A 12,569-nucleotide genomic window follows, 5' to 3' on the forward strand; every position below is an offset into this window, starting at 1 on the left:
AAAAAAATTGGAAAGAAACAGCTCCGTACTGTCGAGAGACTGTGAAATCAAGTCGAACTGAACGCGGTCCAGATAGTCCGTCACGACGAACTGGGCGCCTCCATGACAGTAAGTACGCAGCCAAATAACGCAACGAATACATCGACCACGTACGCAGCCAAAAAAAAATTTAACGTTACTCGATTTAGGCGTTGGTCTAGTGCAGAGACGGGAACACGGGCGTTGTTGGTGGGGAAGTAGCTCATACCGTTGCTTATAACGATGTATTCGTTCGTTTCGGAGCTAAGAATATTAATCGTTGAAAAGCAAATGAAATTGTTGGATGGTACGGGTATATATCCCCTTCATCCACACACATACTGCTGTTTTATGGTGATATCACACAGTCTATTTTCCATCGTGCAACGTAAATTAAACATTGAACCACACAACATTCTCTACCGATCACAACAATGTATTTTTCCTGCCTTGCCTTACATTCATCAAGCAGTTTCCTTCTAACGACTTAGTCAATCGCACTAAAAAAAAGCTGTCCGAGAAATATAAACAAAAGGGGGCACAAATAGTTGGGCTCGCGGTAACGAATATTGTGCACGTACTACGCAAACTGAAACATTCGTTAAATTTCCACGTTTGGTGCGCTTTGAAAATACTGTTCCCGCCGATCTAAGAGTAACTGTGGCTGGCACCAGACTGTAAAAGCCATCGGGTTGAATATTCGCCTAACGGCTAGCATCTCACGTAAAAGCGGGCAGTCCGAACTGTTCCGGGCGGAATTCTTCCAACGATTTCAGTACTACGGTCGCGTGCTTTCGCTGATCTTCCTGGATGTGCGGATCGGGCACCATCACCGCCTGCATACCGGCCGCAATGGCCGCCGTCACACCGTTCGGTGCATCCTCGAACACCAGGCAGTGGTCGGGTGCGGGACGGTCCTGGAAGCGGGCTGCTGCGACGAGAAAAATGTCCGGCGCCGGTTTGCCTTCCTTTACCTCCGAATCGGACGAACCCATCACCTTGTGGCCGAACAGTTCGAACAGTTCGCGATGGTTCTTTGTCTTCACTTCAACCGAATCGGCGCCGGAGCTGGTGGCAAGGGCGATAGGTACGTTGTGTTTGTGCAGATGGCGCACCAACCGTTCTGCGCCTGTTTGATACAAAAGCAGAAGAGCAAAGTGATATGAATAATGACGATCGCATGAACGTGCATCGAACGGAACGGAACTAGCGCAGGGAAACACAAAGCAACGGGTAAGCATGCAATGAACAGGGTGAACGATACAGGAAAGTAACAAAGACAGCAGCCAAACGAGGGCAACATCTGTTAATCACACACAACACGCACACGAATACGAATCCGGTGTTCGAATCTGACCTTGCATTAGTGGTGCCCCGCCAAGATGTAGCAGCTGGTCGCGTCGGAACCGCGCCAGAAACTCATCCACCGTGCAGGGCAACTTCAGATCGTTCACCAGTATCGAGCAGGTACGCTGTTCCGTCGTGCCCATCACCTTCATGCGGGTCGGCCACGGGTACGGCGAGTTGTACGATTTCAACAGATCGCGCAAGATGTTTTCGTAGATTTTCTCCGTATCTGCCCCCGGGGAAAACCGACAACCCCCAAAATGCGCGGACAACAACAATGAAACGGAAGCGGGACGCGAGTGTGACGGGGATGTAAAAAAGGCAAGAAAGAAAGAAAGAAAAAGAAGAAGAAGAAAACACACGCACACACACACGGACACCATTAGTCGGGATCGGTACGGTGCGGCAAACGTTACCTGGCATCAGCTGGCACTGCTCCATTACGCGGTTTATGCGCTCGGTCGATATCTGCACGTACTCGGCTGGCGTCAGTGGAAGCTCCAGTGCGGCCACTATCGCTTCGGCCGCTTCGTCCCGCTGAAGGCCCATGATGGTTTGCTTGATCTCCCACGTGTACGTTTTGCCGTACGGTTCCGCGATCGATTGCGTTACCTGCGTGTAAAGATTTTCCGTGTCTGTGTCACGGATTGGTTGGGCACGTGAACGCGGGTGACCCAGAAACGCAGATGACACGCCGCCGGAAGGCGGGGGTTTTTTTTTGCGTGTGTGCAGAAAACGGTTACAGATTACAACATTGTTCTTACGGTCGGCTGTTGAGGCCAAGGGGAATGCGCTACACGCGATCTACAGTCGCACGCGTGTGACCAACAAACCCGTTCAAGGAAGGCTTGAGAGAGTGAAATATTTCACGACCAGTGTACGTGAAATATTTCAAACGCAGCACACGTTTGTTCGATTTTGATGCTGTTTTGTTTTTACAAGTTTATGTAACGGAACTATTGATTTGGGTGTTTTGAGGTTTTACGAAACAATTGTATTAATTGCTTTACTAATCAAACTGAAATATAAATCACTGAGTTCTACTGATTTTGAAATATAAAATCAGTTGGTCTATTTCAACTCTCGCTGATGTTTAAAAGCTATTTCAACTGATGCAAACCCGTAATTCTGTGTGATTTTCGAAATAAAGAGCGCAAAAAGAACGCGAATACACACTATTCACAATTCATTCGCAATTCATTCCACCGAATTAAGCAATCAATCTGATTAGCGAAATATTTCGGAAGAGGAAAAATATTGTTCAGCTGCAAGAAGCAACGGTTAGACACGCTTTTAATATTGCTTCAAGCATGCACTAACTGATACCAAATTACCAGGTCACCCTTCCCATCCGTGACGTAGCTCCACAGCTCAAGTGCCATCAGTTCCTGTACTATCGGTGTGATTTCTTATCACTCTATGTGTTGTCAGTCGCAAAAGATGGCATTACACACGATGGACGATGGTCCCCCTCGCCGTTCGAGGTAGAACGGGTGGAAAGCGAAATGAGGAAAAACATATTCTGCCACACCACATGCAAATAGCACAAGTTCGGTTAGGGCCAACCGAACCTCTTGTCACCGGATTGTTAATTATCGTCTGCCTGGGTAATAATTACCCAGGCAACCCTACCCGTACACCTGCTAGCGAGTGAGATAATGCTTCGTATCCTTTCAAGGACCACCGCCACCGTACGCTATTGCTTTGTTGGTTCGATATTTAATCAATTTTACTGCAACCTAACGAACATGCCCGGCATGCAGTCATGCAACAGACGGGACTGAAGACGGGTCCGGGGGCTCCGGCGAAACTAATCTCACCCCCACCATCCGTTTAAAACAATTTTACAACACAACGGAAACGATGAAGCAACAAACTAACATCACTTCCGGCTTTGATGTGAATATTCACGACTTCATAAACTTTATCCAGTGTGTTTGCAGCCATAATGGGCCAAACAGGAAAACACGCACACACACACACACACACCGCACCACAACTTACTACTTCTTCAAAGTGCATTCTCATCATCGTACTGCATTCCGGGCGAATTCGCGAATTCATCGACTAAATAAACTTGACACTGAACTGACGGTGTACCAGTAGTAGCAGGCTGCACATATGCAACCGCATCTCGACCGAGCACGAGGCAAACGCGAAAACGAAACAGTGCGTCCTGCGTGTACCCCCACCCCCTCCCTATCCACACCCACTTACCGAGCAACAGCCCATCCATGTCGAAGATACAGTGGGTCACTTTGCGGAACGTCGACATTTTGCTTCCGGCCGTACCGAGCACCGAACCACTACTACTACCGAATAGCCGGCTCATCGTGGCTGCGTCGTGCTTTATACGTCGTTGCGTTTCCTTATTCCGGTGCCCTGCTAACTCCCTGCTCCCTCCAACTAGCTGGGTGGTGCTGATTCCTTCGCGAAACAGATGTTTTTACTGTTTTTTTTATAAACAACTGAGAGCGTTCCCTATCGGCGATACAAAGGATGGAAAGCGAGAGCGTTAGTACACTTCGGGACACTGGCATTTTCGGAGCTTCGTGCTGGTAGAACCGGAAGAAGATGGCCATTCTCTCTTCTGCCACGGGTCGAAGCATGCCATGCCGAGCGTGAGCGAGAGAAACCGAGATGATTGTCTGGTTCCAGCTTCATACAAGTGTTTACTCACTCTCACGACGATCCAAGTTGCCGCTGGTTGCGCTTTCGTTATTGCGACCGACCGTGTGTGTATCCTTCGATGGGGGAAATTTCGCTTCCTGTTGCGTCCTATTGCTGCACACAAAGGAAAACAGACACGTAATGCGTAAGAAAGATAAATAATTAGCATCGGTAGCAAGACGGGAAGATTCACCATCAAGCGTTTCGAGCAAATCGTTTGTTTGGAAACTGCACCCCAGTACCAGCGAAGACCAGTAGACGAATCCGCAAGGACATTTGCACAACAAAGCAGTGGCAAACGCAATCATGAATCAACGTGAATTAAGGTCATTATCAATGTGGGGGATGAAACAAATATCATTGCTTTGATGCATCTCGGCCGGACAACGATGAGGGGGTTTGCTTTGCGTGAACACACAAACAACCCTTCGGTAACATTACTATCGCTGATGAGGTGAGATCAGTCCGCGATCGTAAAGACAATTAATAGCACCAGTTATATATCTATTGTCCCCCTTTGTGTCTCCCTCCATGGGGTGGCAGAAATAAAAAAAAAACATCCCCTGCATGTAAATACCGCGCCATTGCGCCTGTTGAATGGACTGTTGTTTGCGTGCCATTTGCCGAAGATAACACACAATTTGCACGGAGGTCCAAAGGCACCAGACCTCAGTGTATATTCGCCAACTCGAACTTCCTTTGGGGATGTTTTCTTCTTCTCGGTTCTTATGTAACTGGCGGTGCCGTGTTTTTGTGTGTGCAGATGTTTATTACTTTCGTTCCTCGTACTCATGGTACAACGTAATGCTTCGTTATCGCTCCAGCTGATTGCAATAGAGTCGTACGACGGCACATAAATCATAGTTTTTGGTGGTGGCTGTGTTCACACGTCCCAGTGGAGAACGGTTTGTTTACCTGTTCCGTCCGTTTGCACCCACGTATGAAAATGTTGAACTAGCTACACTTTTCGGTTATGGACATAATTGTACGCGTGAGCATTGAAGTGATATGGATCAGTAAGAAATGATTAACTTAGAAACAACAGAAAAAGCTACCGTCGAGCATAACACCGCGTGTTTGCACATGAACGGTAGTACACACCTGGAAGCACTAGCAACAACAAAAGCACCATTGTCACCGCGCAATGTTGTTGTTCAAGCTGTCAAAGCCTCATGGTGTACGGTTTGACGTTTGGTTTGATCATTCGTGCTTAAATTGACCGTTGTGAGATGGTTGAAACAATTGCAGAGCCACACGGAATACAGGGCTGCAATTCCGTGGGTAATAATCTATCTTTTCCGCTACAAGAGATACGCCAATCATCTTTTATTTTCACTTTGTACTTAATACAACAACTTTATTATGAAGCGTAATTGAATGACATCTTTGATACGAAGTTTAAGTTACTGAGAATAAACAAAAGTACCAAAAAAACCTAAAGCTTGGTACTGATGCAACGCTACTAATCGCGATTAACAATTATGAATGTATTGAAAATACTCGTTGAAAATGGTCGGTACATAAGCATGTTTCATTAAACTTAGAATTCTATGACTCAAAAAAGATGACATAACAAAGGAATACCTATTCACGAACACTTTTCTCTTCACGACTCCTGCTCCTGTTGCTCTCTACTGCCCTCCATACTTATCTTAATCTACCTTTAAAATCAGAATGTAACATCTCTCTCTTTTTCTCTCCTTGTTTCTGCTTCAATTTCGCAGATTTGTACGCACAATTCCTGCATTATCACAACCTTGCAACCGATTTACCGACCACACATTTGTAACAGTGTAGCAACTGTAAAAGTATTTGGTCGTTTGTGCGTGTATTCCTCGGCTTTGCTTTGACCAGTTCCAAAAGGGAACCGTGGTGAGGTGACGGCCCTACAAACAACGGTTCGTTTGTCGGGAGGAGTTCCCACAGAACAGTACGTCCCACTATTCCCCAAACATAGGGGAATAGAATACCTGATCTCGTGACATTCCCCACTTCCGATCCGTATGACTTTGGAGATCTTTCTCCAATCTGACCTGGGAGAGAAGGTATCTCCTCAAAAAAGTATCTTTGGTGTCCTGTTGGTTTCCGCTTTCAACAAACAAATCGCTTACTTTGCTGGAACTTCGGGATCGTTCTCAACCGGTCGTGGTCCAGTCCCCACACCATTTATCTGCCCGCGCAGCTGATCTCCTTCCGGGACCCACTTTTTCTTTGCCCTTTCAAATGCTTCCACAATACACGACCGGAACAGCTTCTGGTGCAGTACGTACGCACTAACGTGCCCGGCATCGAGGTAGCGTATTTCCGCACCCGGCCAAATGTCTTCCAAGCTCATGCAGCCATCCCTCGGAATGTAAGCATCGTCCTTCGCGCAGATGGCAATAATCAGCGATGTGTCGTACGGTACGGAGAAGTTCTTCAGGTGCGTACATTCATCCATCATGCCGCGCATAAACTGTAACGCTTCCCGTTCCCACCATCGCTGTTTGGTCGTGTCGATCGGGATACGCTTTTCCTCCGTGCCATCGGGTGTCGCATTCGACGAGGATGAACCCCAGCTAATGTATTCCATAATTTTGGAACCAACAGATTTGGAGGAAGTTTTCGGTCCCTTTTCTTCTGCTTTCACCTCCAGAATCAATTTGTTGCCCGTTGATGCACCACTACCTTCCGCTTGAAGCTCTTCGTTGTGTCGTTTCAGGGCGAGATGTATCTTCGTATTTAGCTCATCGATCTCTTCCTGCGTCAATTCACACCGTACGTTCGAGAGCAGTTTGTTGAGCAACTGTTCGGACAAGTTGAGCGCATTCGTCCGGTTTATATGGATGAGATTGGTCGACTGTTTCTGTTCCCGTTCCGGTGTTGTTTCGCGAATAACGGTCAAATTTACGTCCGATGCCGGTTCGCCACAGACCAAATCTTTCGTTTCGTTGATGTCCAACCGTAGCTCTTCCACGGATTGGTTAAAGTTCTGTATGAAATGCTTGCCCGCCACAAATGCATCGTCCACGACGGTAACCATCTTCGAGAGACGCTCCCGGAAGTTACCATCGGCAAAGTATTGCGTCTCCAGGACGTCCCAGTTGATGGAATTGCTCATGACGCCCTCGGTAAACACGGACGAAGCCGTCGACCAGGACAGGCAGGGTACGAGTACGAGCGGTTTCGGCCAGTTCGTTGCAGCCAGTGAAGCCATGTGGCCACCCATCGAGAGACCGGTAATGCCTAGCGGACCGTACCCGTTGCGTTCGCACCAATTTAGCAGGACGAGCGTTTCAAGCACTAGGCAGCCGCCCATGACGAATATGTCCGAAACATTCTGTAGGCTGGACGCACTAAAAGAGCAAAGAGAAGAGTTAATTTCTTACTTTAGTTCGTAAATCAAGGCGAAAGCACCCGATCTTACCGTTGCTCTTTTGGCTTCCGCAAACCGTAGAAAGGATTTTCTAAGATAATCGCACCGAGATTTGCTTCCTTTAGCAGTGGTTTGGCGATCAGATTCCGGCGCTTCCAGAAGTACTGCAAGTAGATTACAGAAAAGCATTGGATTAATACGCATTGTGTCGTTTGATGAATATCATTCACGACTTACATGATCGCCAGTACCAGCCAGATGGATGCAGATCGGCTTGTACCGTTCATCATTCCACTTGAGCGGAAGCAAAATCTGGAAGTGTGCGTTCTGGGCTACATCAGGCACCAACCCGGGCATATAAATTTCCAACGGCGATATGAATTTTCCTTCCAGTATTTTACAGTCCGAGTGTATCTCTTCTTTGGTAATCTCAACCGGATAGTCGCGCGGTACCAACTGTGAACAGGCTGCACGATTCGAGATGATCTTTCGGAACGCAAACAATCTTTAGAGAGGGAGAAAATAAACAAATATAGTAACAGCATTGTCCGATACAGGAATTGGTTCGATAGTTATTTTTAACGGAAATTCGTCAGCAGTTCTGAAAGTCCATTCGAAAGTCCGTTCATCTCTGTTCACCGGCTGGTTAAAAATAATACTCGGAAGGAAGAAAGTCCACCACCGGTGGCCAATAATAATATCACCGATCATCGAACCATATTGTGTTTAGCGGTATTGGCCCAACAGGACCTTCCAAGGGTGTGCAAGACAACAACAGCAGCGAACTGCAAACTGAACAGTTCTGTGTGGAAGGTCATGGCCAATTTGATGGCGCAGCAAACGCATTGTGTGTACGTGATTTCTAGCAGGCGTTGCATTTGGTGTAGCTGGAGAAGACTGCTAACTATGGCAACGATTTCCTTCGCTTCTTAATTTTAATTTGAAAGGAAAGAAATTCTTTGGTTTTTATATTTAAATTAAACCTTTTTATACACTAGGTGAATAATATTTACTGGGGTACAAATATAAACCCGGCAGCAAAACCACCCGTCAGGGGTCATTCTCACCAATCATTTAAACCGGCAATTTCATTATCAAAGCTACGTTATTAGCGGCCGATAAGCCCTTTTATTTTGCTCAAGTGATTAAAAAAACTTGATGTAAACAAATCTCGCGCACCTGCACCGAAACTGGCAGCACTGCCCTACGGACTGCTTCTGTATGCGTGTGGATAAATAGTGCACTAGTGTTGGTGACGACAGAGTGTACAAATTTCTTGTTGTTGTTTTGAACGATATATGGCGAGATCGTATGATTTTTTTTTGCTATCTTTTTTCTCTTACTCCAGCGTGACGTGCGTGCGTTCAGGAAATTGCGTCTTTGCCTAAGCAACACACCTCTGGTATCGCACGTACGCACTTCACACGCCCCCGGCGTGGAGGGTGTATCTGGTTGACAAATGTTGTTGTCTTGCAAAAACAAAAATTCAATCCAGAAGTTTCTGTTGGGGGAGCTACACGTCAAACATTATTACTTCACCGGTCAGTTCAACACTTGGGGGCTCTATTTTGTCACTAAAAATAGCTCATCTTTCACAAACACAGAACATGAACGCGGGTCTCCGTACGGAACAGGAATCCGCCAAGAAAATGCTGCCAACTTGGTAACACTGCCATGGTAACACACAAGCTCCCATCGCCAGAGAGCAACAGGAAAGTTACAATACACCGCCAACAGCTAGCGAAATTATGTAATTTTCGTCGGTGACGTTTTAACTGGCGCTATTTTCGGGTTTTTGTTGATTGTTTTTCGTTCATACCTTTCGAGATTTTCCGGTTTACCCCAGCCTTTGCAGAAAAACTTGGTCAGCAGCAGCGACCGATAGAGCCCGTCCAGACGTGATGGAGGCATTTCTTTTTTCGTTTAGTTTAGAGAAAGACACGGCAAAACGTCACACAGCAACAATAAATATAATCACACAGCGAGATTCGTGTGGAACGAAATGAGCCACAGTAGATAACACTTTTCTGCCCTTATCACGGCTGTTTTCACTGAACAAATGAGACACCTTACTGTTTTGCACACTCTGCCGTATTGTAAGCAGTTTATGTCCACTTTTGGTAGAAGGTGGAGCTGAGTTTCTTGTAGAAGCAACACTTTAATTCCACTTCTTCACAGCGTTAACCTTGCCGGCCGTATTTCAATTGTCCATTTGGAAGAGTTTCTGCACTATCGCGTTGCTACCGTTGCGCTTTATTCGAGTAATTGACCCGCCATCACGGTGGCTGCGAGCGCTTAAATAATTTCGAATAAACAATCGCACACACGCTCACGAACCGTACAGCGTACGTATGTGGTGTTGGTGAATACCCGTACGTACGCGACGAATGGAACTGTCATTCGTTCGACTGTCGGTGTGTGCGTGTGGGTTTGGCATCCCTTCGCATGCTGTCAACGATCTGTTTACGATTTTTCAAAAATTGCAACCCTTTTGGCAGTGTCGCAAAAGCATTAGGCCAAAAATACGTTGGAGAAGAAAAAAATGATTCATCGACAGGAAAACATGTTTTGCTGAGGCATTTATTTACATTTACGGGATATTTCACTATTTTTGATCATTTAGATGACGTTGTTTCGTCGTGCTGTTAGCACAAATAAAGGTGTACACTAGTAAACAATGCCGATAAACAGATAAATCGATAACATTTCTTCTCTTCCAAGAAAACATAACCGCAATGTACGGGTTATGCGTCTTTTATGTATTCATTAAACCGTAAAACTCTTTGTCCTTGAAATGGCCTGCATTTTACATTGCAGCATGTCATAGACATTTCTGTTTAGACAAAAGGCCAACACGACATCACGCCATCTATTGAACGGGCCAATGCTGTTCTCGCAGACAGACGGTTAAAACCCTTCTATTCCACCTCCCCCAATGGCACTAGCTGAGTGCCCTGGTGAGGTGATCTTGGTGCTAAAAACTATGCAAAACCCGGCGCATACCAGCTCGCGGTGCTAAATTAGTCACGTCGCATCCACACCAAACACACACCGGCCAACCACCGCACTCAAGTGTCGGACGAGCCTCCAAATCCGGTACTGCTGTGTTTGCACCTACATATACGCGGAAGTTGGACAGGTCATGGGAAATGCGCGATAAGCGCGATGTCTCACAAACACTCGCTTCACTTTCATCTCCCACCCAAAAGCATATATTTACGGATTTATTTAAATCCGAGCTATTTTAGAATTGATGCATTTGGCGTTGTTTATCGCTATCGTGCTGTTGACACAATTACGACACAACGCAACTGGGTCATTTCGTCGCAATATCTCGAAAACAAAAATGCGTAAATAGAAAGTTATACATAAATCCGATGTTTGGCAGGAATTTACCGGACCCGGCGTCAGGATGTGCGATATTTCGGAAGTCGGAAGTCAGCATATCTCCGGAAGGTGTTGTGCAAATTGAGAGCTTGACATATCTGGGGCACGAATTCCATCTGATCTTTCCAGTGTCTTGACTCCGAAGATGACATTGACATAATTGGCCTTGCGATAAATAAACGAGGATCAATGCGATTTAGATAAAGTATCAGTGCTCATCGGAAACTCAGAGTCAGACCGTCTGAGCAGCAGCGTATCAGTTGGCGACGACGATCTCGGGGGGTTCTGTTACCTTGGAACGATCGTAACTTAAGCTACGAATTCCAGATTACCGTGGGCTCCATCAAGACACGAAATGCAGCATGAGTCTTACACGATACGGTCGAAGGACTCCAAAACCCTCGATCATCGGGTGCTGTGGAATATTTTTGACGGTATCAGCGAGCAGGCCTAGTAGAGAAGGAGATGAACCACGAGCCGACCGAGGTATTTGATGAAGTAGACATCCTGACAGTGGCCAAGGCCGGAAGAATACGATGGCGGGCCGTTCGGCACGAGCGCAACTGGATCACGCAGGCTGGATCAAGTGCAGCCATAGCGTAGATTGGAGAGCAGCCTTGGACCGAGTTTCCGCTTCATGTCAGTACCGGACGTGTGCTCAACTGTGAGCGGGACCAAGAAGAATAATACTATCACATCAAATTAAAAGAGTCCGATTTATTTCGTACAACAGTTTTGTGCTGCTTCAGATCAAAAGTGATAAAAACCATAAGCAATAAACACAACCACGACTACAGATAGTATGAAACGAAGGGGGTTAAATGTACCTTTATTGAAAAAATCTCAAATCGGTATGCGATACATTGATTGTTACAAAAAGTGTTGGGCGCCGTACAATATCCTGCCTCTGCCTGCACCTCTCCGGGGCGTGAATATTTCTTAACCACTGACTTCGCCGAAGTTCATCAATCGGAACTCGAGCACGTAGAAATGCACCAATGTTTGTATCTTGCTTTCGTATCGAACAAATTAAATAATATTCTTCACATATATGGGTCGCGCACAGACCATTGTTACCGGTCAAGATCGGCAAGCCGAAAGAAACCAAAACATTATTCCATTGCATTGCGCTAATTATCCGACTCGTATGTCGCATGAATGGGCAAATATATATATTACAAATAATTCGTGTCTTTGTTAGCACAAATCAGACAGAATGTAATCGAATGTGAAGCACTGGTGTAAAGGCCGAAAAAATATATACGGAAAATCATTTATTTTCTCACGAATTCGTTAACGTTGCGTGACAATGTTCGATAACAGGCGTACACATCAGTGGTACGGGAAAGAAACCCAAACATAATCATTTTCCCCTGTTTCTCTTATTTCGTGTCTCGAAAATACGCCCTTTTGTTGGTTTGTTTCATTTGCATTTCACATGCAGTTCTGTTCAGAGATTTTTCTACGACGCTTAAAGGACCCTCATCTGCTTTGCAATAGTGAAAGTGTGATAATAATTAAATGTTTTTTCTTCTTCTATCCCTCGCTATCTCTCTTTTGTTTATAACTTTATACACGTCCTCTTTGCAATGCTCGCCGTGGGGACACATCCTAAACCATTCCCTTTTCGCTGTTGTCTATCGATGTTGAGCGGACCATCGTTTAACTTTTCACGCTCAGTTTGAGGACCGCAATTGGTATTGTTCCAAGTGTCCCTCCCTTCTATGCTGTCTTGCTGCCTATCACGTTTAACGACTTGTCTGCCCCTTCAGCTCATTACACTTTGTATGTG

General features: G+C 45.9%; 2 protein-coding genes across 3 annotated transcripts; both read right to left on the reverse strand.

Moving 5' to 3' along the window:
* Positions 1-408: 408 nt before the first annotated feature.
* On the reverse strand, positions 409-5,141 carry LOC128301066 (probable pseudouridine-5'-phosphatase). Of its 2 annotated transcripts, none has more exons than XM_053037388.1 (5): positions 4,951-5,141; positions 4,046-4,149; positions 3,583-3,846; positions 1,376-1,594; positions 409-1,147 (listed from the first exon to the last, which is right to left on the reverse strand). In XM_053037388.1, exons 3-5 carry the CDS (start codon positions 3,695-3,697, stop codon positions 738-740), a joined length of 744 nt encoding a protein of 247 aa, XP_052893348.1. In that variant the 5' UTR covers positions 3,698-3,846; positions 4,046-4,149; positions 4,951-5,141; the 3' UTR covers positions 409-737. The 2 variants fall into 2 exon arrangements, with proteins under 2 accessions (XP_052893348.1, XP_052893339.1); XM_053037379.1 differs by lacking the exon at positions 1,376-1,594 and adding an exon at positions 1,782-2,000 and having other exon boundaries at positions 410-1,147.
* Positions 5,142-5,365: 224 nt separating this feature from the next.
* Positions 5,366-9,634, reverse strand: LOC128299640 (protein ABHD18). The gene is made up of 4 exons (XM_053035656.1): positions 9,210-9,634; positions 7,628-7,895; positions 7,442-7,554; positions 5,366-7,370 (listed from the first exon to the last, which is right to left on the reverse strand). The coding sequence occupies exons 1-4, from the start codon at positions 9,299-9,301 to the stop codon at positions 6,143-6,145; spliced, it is 1,701 nt and encodes a 566-aa protein (XP_052891616.1). The 5' UTR covers positions 9,302-9,634; the 3' UTR covers positions 5,366-6,142.
* Positions 9,635-12,569: the final 2,935 nt, after the last annotated feature.

This window comes from Anopheles moucheti, chromosome 2 (assembly GCF_943734755.1).
Source record: "Anopheles moucheti chromosome 2, idAnoMoucSN_F20_07, whole genome shotgun sequence".
NCBI classification, from domain to species: domain Eukaryota; kingdom Metazoa; phylum Arthropoda; class Insecta; order Diptera; family Culicidae; genus Anopheles; species Anopheles moucheti.

Coding starts and splice junctions, on each gene's coding strand:
- LOC128299640 (XM_053035656.1), bottom strand. CDS start 9,301: ATGCCTCCATCACGTCTGGACGGGCTCTATCGGTCGCTGCTGCTGACC. Junction 7,896..9,209: donor AAACCGGAAAATCTCGAAAG/GTATGAACGAAA, acceptor CCCTCTCTAAAG/ATTGTTTGCGTTCCGAAAGA. Junction 7,371..7,441: donor CGGAAGCCAAAAGAGCAACG/GTAAGATCGGGT, acceptor TTGCTCTTTTAG/TGCGTCCAGCCTACAGAATG.
- LOC128301066 (XM_053037388.1), bottom strand. CDS start 3,697: ATGAGCCGGCTATTCGGTAGTAGTAGTGGTTCGGTGCTCGGTACGGCC. Junction 1,595..3,582: donor CATGGATGGGCTGTTGCTCG/GTAAGTGGGTGT, acceptor CCCCGGGGGCAG/ATACGGAGAAAATCTACGAA. Junction 1,148..1,375: donor CGGGGCACCACTAATGCAAG/GTCAGATTCGAA, acceptor TGTATCAAACAG/GCGCAGAACGGTTGGTGCGC.